The sequence below is a fragment of the Blennius ocellaris genome (genome assembly GCF_963422515.1).
Source record: "Blennius ocellaris genome assembly, chromosome: 15".
In the NCBI taxonomy this organism is placed as follows: domain Eukaryota; kingdom Metazoa; phylum Chordata; class Actinopteri; order Blenniiformes; family Blenniidae; genus Blennius; species Blennius ocellaris.
This window is the reverse complement of record NC_137664.1, coordinates 1,579,322-1,589,209: the sequence shown is the minus strand read 5'-3', so window position 1 is coordinate 1,589,209 and position 9,888 is coordinate 1,579,322. Positions and strand designations below refer to the sequence as shown.

The following is a 9,888-nucleotide window of genomic DNA, read 5'->3' as shown; positions in this document are numbered from 1 at the left end:
ATTATATGTGCGGTTTTTTTGTTGTTGTTTTTTTACAGTTTTGACCAGTGTTTTGGGTCTAACAAGCAGCACCGCCCCTCCGGGCTGCTCCGTGATATAAAAGGGGGAAAGGCATCGCTTCGCGCATGCGCACTGGGCGGTCACAATGTGGCGAGCCTTGCCACGCTTAAAGCGGCGACGCTGCGTTTTAACCTCTAAAGGTACGGGTCTTTCCTCGCCTCTGTCGTCTCCGGTGCCTGTAGAAATGCAGATTAGGGTGATTTTTAGTCCGGTGACTGCGTTGGCAGTGGAAGGTCACGGGCTAAAAAGGACAGCGTGCAGGAATGTTTGGTGTTTCGGATGGACTGGTTTACGTGTTAACTGATTACATATGTCAGCGTCCGTCGTCGCTGCCGCAGAAACACCAAGATGCTGTCAGACTCACAAACGATGCGTTCGCAACCTTTATTGTGAATAAGTTCAAACGATGTTCACCGGGACAGCTACGGATTTATGTCTGGTTTCTTAACAGCGGCAACAGCGGATGCTAAAGGAAGTGGGTCACCAGTTAACACGGGAACAAGTTAATCCGAAACACTAGCGGTCTCCTGTCACGCTTTGCAGAATAACAATTCCTTTAATCACATCACGTTGCTAATTTAGTGTATTATAACGCAATTCAGCATCAACGCATCGAGTTCGTCTGGAAACTACAACGATCGCCATTTATAATTCACAGGAAATTAAAATATTAATATCATGAATCGTATAGTAAAGTCACATGTACTGTGTATAAAATATAATGTTGTGAGGGGTGAAGCAACACTAGACCTCAGTGTTCTGATTCCCCCAAATTATACATATACACAATTCGTATGTATTAAACACTTTCATGTATGCAGACGGTAGATATTTGTTATTGAGGATAAAGTGTGAACTGAACCTGCATCTGCGTCTAAAAAAACCCAACAATGACTACAATGGAAAAGCATGCATGCACTAAGTGAAACTGCAACTTGCATATACAAGTAATATTAGATATTCCTATATATGGTATTGATTTCGAAGGAAGTGACGAGATTGTTGATATTTTTGCCACGCATCACACATATTCAGATTTATTCTGCAAAAACCTAACTTTTGAAATGTAGTTTCAAGGGATTTAAGCAATCCAGTTTTACAATACATGCTTCATCTTAAGGCCAAGGGCTTTCACATGAATACTGGGATGTTTACAGCCTATATAAACTGCTTTGGTGAGGACAAAAGTCAAAAGTCAAGTTGAATTGGAATCTGAGCCGTCACATTGACATTAAACCCAGTAAACCTTTGTGTGAACTTGACAACGTGCCAAATACTCAGTGCGGACCTGTGTTGCCAGATCGGGTGGGTCTCCTGCCATATTTACTTAACCATTTTATCTTTGCTTATTTTGTGCAATTGTGTGCTTAAGGCGTGTTACTGATTTACACCGATGATCGTTTTCTAGTTTCAACATGAGTTTATATACAGGTTGAGGTTCAGGCTGGTTTTTTGTATTGAGGTGGGAGGGTTTCAAGTTGTGTTTGGGCCGAAAACGGCGAGTCGGATCTGGCGCCCGTGACCCTGACGGGTGTCGCGTCCTTGTTTACCTTCGTAAACGGTCACTTTTGGGGGTCGGCTGACGTTCACCACTGCAGTTTAAAGTCCTAGTGAAATGAAGATTCCACCTCCAAAACACTCTGGTGTCGCTTCAAGGGACGTTTTTTTATGCTAACTGGCTGAAGAGTAAAATGTTAAAACACGGCAATCTGCGAGAAAATAGCCGATAAACGTTGGTATTTCCTCTGCTGGGCGGAGCTTCTGACAATAATAGTGACATCACGAGTTGTGCACACGCCCAAGTTGTGTTTACATTATGGAGGATCAGAGTTTTGACCACGAAGAGGCTGAATTTAACCATATTTCATCATCGTCGTCATTTCAAACCCAGTGATTGATGAAGGAGACACAGAAGGTGGTTCTGCCATCGGTGACCCCGTCTGGAACATGTTTGAGGAAGCAGAAGACGCTTCGTCCTCCATTCGTCCTCGTCTCCTCGCCTCAGCAGCCGCCAGTTTTCACCTTTGAGGCTTTGAGGCTCCTGACTTTTGGCAGAACGACCGGCTTCCTGGATCCAACACGTCCAAGCGCTTTTCCGACTTCGCGGAATCACCGAAGACGAGTCCAGTTATTACTTGATCGTCTACTAGCCACCCGAGCTAGCCGCTAGCGGCTCCCGCTAGTCACCCGAGCTAGCCGCTAGCGGCTCCCGCTAGTCACCCGAGCTAGCCGCTAGTGGCTCCCGCCGCCCGTGCTCCTTTCCTCCTCTCTAGGTCTCTTCCAGGCTCAATCTTTCGTCAAGGCTCATAAAACGCCGACTATAACTTCAAAACACTGTAAAAACTTGGATATTTAAGAGGAAACAAGCCGATGTAAACACAACAGATGGAGATCTGCACAACTCGTGACGTCACACATAGGCTCCGCCCACAATGGCTCACGAAGAAGAAGGATTCCCCCGACTTCCTCGGCTGGAGATTCAAAATTCAAATAACTTTGTTCTGCGACAACAGTGGTGGGGCAGAGTCGGAGGAACCTTACAAGTAGAACCACAACTATCGTTTTTTTGCAAAGTAGTGTGTTACATTTCACTGGGACTTTAAAGGAGCTGGCGTTTTAAGAATCTATCCTAAAGTGTAATCCTGCCTTGCAGGACCGTGTGTCCACAGCAGTTCCGGGTCTCCGTCCGTCGGCTACGATGGGCTTTATCCCGGACACATCCCCACCACCGCCGTCCAGAAGGCCCTGCTGGCCGTGGGCTCCGGCGTGGCGGCGCTGCGGGATCCCTACAGACACGGTGAGGCCGCCGGCGCCGGCGCCATACGGGGACACTTCCAGGATCCCAGTTCACCTTCACACCCGAACAGCACAGATCAGCTTTATGAGACTAGCAGAGTGACTCTATAAACCAGGGGGGTTAAACTGGTTTCAGTTGAGGGGCCACATCAACCTGATCTGACCTCTGACCTCTGGAGGCCCAACAAGTCAAACGTCACATATTAAATTGCAGATATGGACAAATATCAAAGTCTTTCCTTCTTTTGATCCTTTTGTAACTGCAAGAATTTGCCAGTCTATTCTGAAATATACATATTAAAGGAAATCGGATATTATTATATTTGTAAAAAAACAAAAAAAACACACAAAAAAGCCCCAATCAGCTGCATCTGCATATTGTAATTTTATTCAGGATTAAAACAATTTGTCATCATCTGGAAATTGTTTTGAGTTTACGAGTCTAAAGTCTCATTTCACATAAATTGGACTCATTGTTTTATTGTGAAAGGCGTAGCGTTATGCGACCTCCACAGATTGCATTCATGTCGGGGGTCAAATTCCTGACCAAGGGCGGTTTTGAATGTAATTTTTGCCGATCTAGTGTTTTTAGATCAGCCTCCGTCAGTTTTCATATTTATATGAAACATAGAAACCCTCAACATAGATTCCAGATGATTTATCTTGCAGCTTTTCCTTGACTAAACCTTCCCGTGGTCTTTGTCTCGCCACCGTTTGGGGACAGGATGTGACGTTTTCGTCTCACGGACACAAGCCAGAAGCTCATTTTCAAGGTTTTATTTCCCCGGAGAGACGAAATCGTCCCGGGAAGAGAAACGACAAGTTAAAAAAACTCCCTGAAACCAAACGTCGGCAACCACGACGGAATCGACACCTGTCTGCTCACACGTCTTCCCTCTCGTCGTCGTCGCTTCCTTATTGTAGGGTTTAGTTTAGTTTAAATAAATAGTTTGGCCTGAGGTGATTGACGACTTGAGTCACTGAGAAAATTCCCCCGGAAGAAATTCGACAGATGTTTATAGAGTTCAGCTTCCTGTTCAACCAGCAGCTGCTGTGTCTTTACTGGAAACTGCTTTACTTTGAAGGTCGAACAAACTACTTTTAGTAGTTTCACTGTACACCACATGTTTATTTAAAGGCCATGGGAAAGACGGACTACTTTAACACCGTCGCGCGTAGAATTTAGCTAGAAGTTAAAATCGGTCACTTATTGTGGTAAAATTGCAAATGACCAAAGCGCCTAGCGTTATAGAAAAGATGGTTTAAACATAGCAGATAGCAGAAAAACGAGAGCGGTCGTAATTACGTGATGCCCCTGAACGCATCACGTTGCCATGGAGCTCGTTGACCCGCAAAAATATCCATAAATGAGTCGAGTGGTTTAAAACCGCGGGGTGAAAAAAAGTAGCGGCTTGTAGTTTGTAAAGTAAAAAGTAAAGTGGAAGTATTCACACCACTTTTCCTTGTTTTGCCGCATTACAACCACAAACGTTTGCGTATTTTATGACGAAGTATCGATGCAGATCACGTGAAAAAGTATCTCCCAATAATTAACATGTAGAAACTGAAAAATAGATATAAGAAGTGAAATTTATGCAATATTTCTCTTTATTTCAGTGGGTTTTTTTTAATATAATTTCTGCTCAGGCTTGTTTATTGGCCTGATTCCAATTTAAGAAATGAAAGAAGTAAAAAAAAAAAAAGAGGCTGCAGTAATATGTGAAGGAGAGTCGCATTTAAAGATTTTTAAAAAAAAGGGAATTACTTTATATTTTTGTTTGAAAATAAATAAATAAAAAATCATCCCACGAGCTGCAGTTGTATTTAATCGCGTTTGTTTTGAGGGTCTGGAAGGAGAAACGGGTTGAATCGCTGAAAAATGAATCGTCTTGTTGGGACGAGTTGAACAAAAAGACGTAGAAAACGCCGGATGATTGAGTGAGACCCACCCCCCCCCCCCCCCCCCCCCCCGCTGTGACCTGGTCTGCAGACATGGTGGCCGTGCTGGGAGAGACGACGGGCCGCCAGGCGCTGCTCCGCCTCCGGGACCGGATGAGGAACGACCCGGAAGGTTCCGCCGTCCTGACGTGAGTCTGACTCTCCAAACACCTCCCCCCCCTCCTCCTCCTCCCCCCCCCCCCCCCCCCCTCCTCCTCCTCCTGGGGACGAACCCCCATCATCCTCCTCCTCCTCCCGATGAACTCTAGAGAGCGCCCCCGCATCCGCCTCTGCACGCTCCACCTCGCCAAGATGGCCGCCCTGCCGGACGGCTCCTTCGGGAGGGAGTACCTGCGCTTCCTGGAGGAGAACGTAAGAACGTCGACGCAGCGTTGAAGCAAAACTCCACTTTTCTTCTTCTTCTTCTGCTTCTTCTTCTTCCACTTCTTCTCCTTCCCCTTCTTCTTCTTCTTCTTCTTCTTCCACTTCTTCTCCTTCTTCTTCTGCTTCTTCTTCTTCTGCTTCTTCTTCTTCTGCTTCTTCTTCTTCTTCTTCTTCTTCTTCTCCTTCCACTTCTTCTCCTTCTTCTTCTTCTGCTTCTTCTTCTTCTGCTTCTTCTTCCTCTTCTTCTTCTTCCTCTTCTTCTTCTTCTGCTTCTTCTTCTGCTTCCACTTCTTCTTCTTCTTCTTCTTCTTCCACCACTTCTTCTCCTTCTTCTTCTCCTTCCACTATTTTTCTTCTTTTTCTTCTTCCACTCTTTTTCTTTCTTCTTCCACTCTTTTTCTCTTTCTGCTTCTTCTTCCTCTTTTCTTCTTCTTCTTCTCCTTCTTCTTCTTCTACTTTTCTTCCACTTGTCTTCTTCTTTTTCTTCTTCCACTTGTCTTCTTCTTTTTCTTCTTCTACCACTTTTCTTCTTCTTCTTACACTTTTCTTCTTATTCTTCGTCTTCCACTTTTCGTCTTCTTCTTCTTCCACTCTTCTTCTTCTTACACTTTTCTTTTCTTCTTCTTCTTCTTCTTCTTCTTCTTCTCCTCCACTCTCACCACTCCTCCTGTGCGTTCCTTGCTAACGGCGCCCCCCTCAGGACGTGACGCCCGACTCCAGAGCCGCCGTGAAGTTCGTGGACGACGAGGAGCTGGCGTTCGTCATGCAGCGCTACCGGGAGGTCCACGACCTGCTGCACACCCTGCTGGGCCTGCCCACCACCATGCTGGGTGAGGACTCTTAATTTTTGAATGAACTCCGTCTCCATGGAAACCAGGGAAGAATGCAACTTTTTGACAAAACTCCATCTCCATGGAACTGGAGTTGGAAATGCAACTTTTTGAAAAGGCGCTGACTAAATCTCCATAGAAAGCCGGGTGTGGGGGTCTTTTTGAAAATAGTCAGCTTCCATGGAAAACGCAACTTTTTGAATGGAGCCAAACGCTATGCAGATTTGGGAAAAATGCAACTTTTTGAAAATGCTTGTGACCATGCTTAACCGTAGCCCTTACCCGACACAGTTTCCGTTGAAACATTGCAAAACACAACTTTTTGAAAATGCCCCATCGCCATCCCTGTGGAAATTGGCGGGAGGGGGGGGGGTGTATAAACAAAACGCTCCATCTCCGTCTTTATGGAAACGTGGGATAACAAAACTTTTTGAAAAGGCCTCAACTGGTCCTCCGAGGAAATAGGGGGGGGGTGGGGAATGAAACTTTTTGAAAACGCTCCGTCGCCATAGAAAATGCCTCATCGATTGTATTGAGAGACTTTGTGCTTTGTAAACGTTAACGTGAAGGAAACACGTGGACTCTCAGGAATTCACTTTACCTTCTTTCTCACCGACGGCCTTTATTTCTTCTTCTTTTTTTTTAAAACCCTCCTGTGACATTTTGAGTTTCTCAGAAGCAAAACTCATCTCCCCACGTTTCACTTTCATCTTGACTGCAGGTTTCGCCACCTTCAAATGCAAATGTGTTCCGCCGTTGTGTCGTTGCAGGTGAAGTGGCGGTGAAGTGGTTTGAGGCCGCCCAGACGGGACTTCCCATGTGCGCCCTGGGCGCCGTGCTGGGCCCCCTGCGGCTTAACGCCAGGTACGTTCCCACCGCCGCCGCGTCACTTCCTGCCATTTCTGTAGCGGCTCGTCGAAACGTCCGCGACGCTTCTCGACAACTTGCTGATTGTTTTAGAAACTGGACTTTTTGCAGAAGTTTTTTTGTTCAGGAGTGAGGCGTGTACCAGTCACGTCACCACTAATTTAGCTCGTTACGCTAATGGCTGTGAATTATCTTTTATTCTGGGTTTGGCTAAACGGTTAAAAGCTGTTGGGACTTTTTCAATGTTTACGAAACCATTTTAGTAAAACACCTTACACAACTGCCGCACCGCGACGAAAACTGCACCTGGTCAAACCGAGGCCTCGTTTACACGTTTTCAATTGAGAACGTATGAACCTTTTATAGCATCTTGTCCATTTCCATGACAACGGTCCCTAAAAACGCAGCTATTTGAATAAAAATTGCGCCCCAAGGTGGAACTTTTCGAAAACAATCCGACTTTGTGTCCGTGTGCACAGCGTGAACAGGTTTGTTTACTAAGGTTATGAATTTATTTATATTTCTATACTTTGTGTGTAATTATTTTACCAACTTTTCGCAAAAAAACTCCTCCGCCGAAGTTTCTGAAATCTTCAGGGATGATTCGTCATCATCCAAGGATCAGTCCATGAGATTATGGGACGTTAATGACGAACCGTTTCTGAGTACATACATTTTTTTAAATTGCCAAAAGCGGTCCGACACAAAGCAGAAAGATCAAAGGAGATCAGCTATGAAAGTTTAGCATTTTGTAAACGGAGCAAATGAACAAATAATTCATTTATTCAGCCGTCATATAGATGCTTCAGGCTCATACTTTCCCACCAGCGCATATATTATACCTTTTGCGTCATTTCTTAAACCAAATATTACTCAATAAAAAACTTTTTTTTTTTAATTAATAAAACAATATTTTCCTGTTTTCACCAATAACTGCAGTCGAAACACGTTTTAGTTCAGAGTTCTTTTCATCCTGACTGGTAATTTAGTGTCCTAACAACAACTTTTAAACCTTCTTTTGCTGTGGCGCAGTTTGTCATGAAAATATCGACGTTTTCACAGGAAATAAACAATTATTCCAGAAACCTCGACATGAATCCATTTCTAATGAAGAATTCTGCTGCAAAATGACCAGAAAACTTCAGGGGGAAAAAAGCATTTTCTTTGAAATTTCTACAATTTTCCCGGTACTTTGGCGGATCCAAGTTTGAGGCGCCTGATCTGAAAAACCTTCTGTCACATTTGATGAATTTATTTCCCTTGAGGCCAGTTGAAGCGGCGGTGTGGGCGTAGGAGGAAACTCCTCGTCAAACATCCGCTTCCTCGTTCATAAATCATGTAAACTTCCTCGTCCGTTCAGTTAGACCAGGGGTGTCCAACATGCGGCCCGGGGGCCAGAAGCGGCCCGCCAGAGGATCTAATCCGGCCGCCATGTGATTTTTTTTTTTTTTAAATAATAAATATAGTATATAAATATGAAAACTGACAGAGGCTGATCTAAAAACACTGTATTGGCAAAAATGACATTCAAAACCGCCCTTGGTCAGAATTAATTAATGCAATCTGTGGAGGTCACATGACGCAACGCCTTTCACAATAAAACAATGAGTCCAATTTATGTGAAGTGATACTTTAGACACGTAAACTCAAATATTTCCAGATGATGACAAATTGTTTTAATCATGAATAAAAATATATCCAGATATTGTGTTTTTTTTTTTTTTTAACAATATAATATCTGATTTCCTTTAATATGTATATTTCAGAATAGAATGGCAAATCCTTGCAGTTACAAAAGGATCAAAGGAAGGAAAGACTTTGATATTTGTCCATATCAGTTTAACATGTTACGTTTGACTTGTTGGCCCTCCAGAGGTCAGGTCAGGTTGATGTGGCCCCTCAACTGAAATGAGTTTGACACCCCTGAGTTGGAGCTTCCTCACTGACCCCCCCTCCCCCCCCGCCCCCTCCTCCCCCCTCCCCCTCCAGCCGGCTGCAGGCCCTGCTCACCTCTCTGGGCCCCTGGGCGCTGCAGAGCGGCCGGCGGAGCCGCTGCGTCCTCAGCCTCTTCTACGAGCGGCGCTGGGAGCAGAACATCGACGAGCTGCGACGGGAACTCAACATCCCGCCGCCGCCGTCGCCGCGGTGATCGGTTGTGATTTAGTTCCTCTCTGATGGTCTGGTTGTACAGACTGAAACTGGTGTGTGTGTGTGTGTGTGTGATTGTGTGTGTCTGTATAATAACAAATAAAAAAATTAAAAAAGTCAATGCTGTCTCCTGAGCGCTCTCTCTCTCCTGCCCGTCAGCCACATTATGAGCACTTTGCGGGGAGAATTAATGTAAAGTTCAAAGGAATGCGGGACATTTTCACACATTTCTGAAAGCGTTTTAGACTCAAAACAACGGTGAGACTCGACCTTCAGCCTCGGAGCCGCGCTGTCGGGCTGAGATTGCAAAAACACCCAGAATGCATCAGCTTTACCACAAGATTCTTTGAATATTTCACAGTATTTTGATCCAGAAAGTTTCATTGAAATTGTCTTTGTGTTGAAATTGGAGTGATTTTCTGCAGTAATTGTTTGGCTTTTGTAAAAATACATTTTTGCCATGTATTCTCAGCACAAAGTTTAAAGTTTAAAGTAAAAGCCCTGTGTGACACGATCCAAAACGCCTGAAACCAGTCACTTACTATTTAACATCAACAATAACACTTCTATTAAAGCAAAGTATTTCTATTTCTTTCAAAACTTTTCAAGCTTTAGAAATTATTCAAATGAACCTTTTACCTGAATATCTATAGAAACTTCCATTATGATTGTTCCCTTTTCAAAACGTTTTCATCAGTTCTACTTTAACACGTCATATTATGCAGCCACAGACAGATTCCATTAAAAAGATAGAAATCGTTGGTAAGTTTTGCTCCTTTAAACAAGTGTTAATAACAATGAATGTCATATAAAGATGATTGTTAATGTTTATTAAGTAGAAGAAAATCTGAATTTCCAGGTATTT

The 9,888-nt window shown here is 44.0% G+C and overlaps 1 protein-coding gene across 1 annotated transcript; it reads left to right on the top strand.

Annotated features, from left to right (window-relative positions):
* The first annotated feature begins 118 nt into the window (after positions 1-118).
* coq4 (coenzyme Q4 homolog) lies at positions 119-9,107 on the top strand. The gene is made up of 7 exons (XM_080510061.1): positions 119-200; positions 2,714-2,857; positions 4,847-4,943; positions 5,064-5,166; positions 5,879-6,008; positions 6,779-6,872; positions 8,865-9,107. The coding sequence occupies exons 1-7, from the start codon at positions 146-148 to the stop codon at positions 9,022-9,024; spliced, it is 783 nt and encodes a 260-aa protein (XP_080366187.1). The 5' UTR covers positions 119-145; the 3' UTR covers positions 9,025-9,107.
* Positions 9,108-9,888: the final 781 nt, after the last annotated feature.

Excerpts from the sequence above, each read along its gene's own strand:
- coq4 (XM_080510061.1), top strand. The coding sequence starts at position 146 with ATGTGGCGAGCCTTGCCACGCTTAAAGCGGCGACGCTGCGTTTTAACC. Across the intron at positions 4,944-5,063 it reads GAAGGTTCCGCCGTCCTGAC|AGAGCGCCCCCGCATCCGCC; the intron begins GTGAGTCTGACT and ends GATGAACTCTAG. Across the intron at positions 6,009-6,778 it reads CCTGCCCACCACCATGCTGG|GTGAAGTGGCGGTGAAGTGG; the intron begins GTGAGGACTCTT and ends GTGTCGTTGCAG.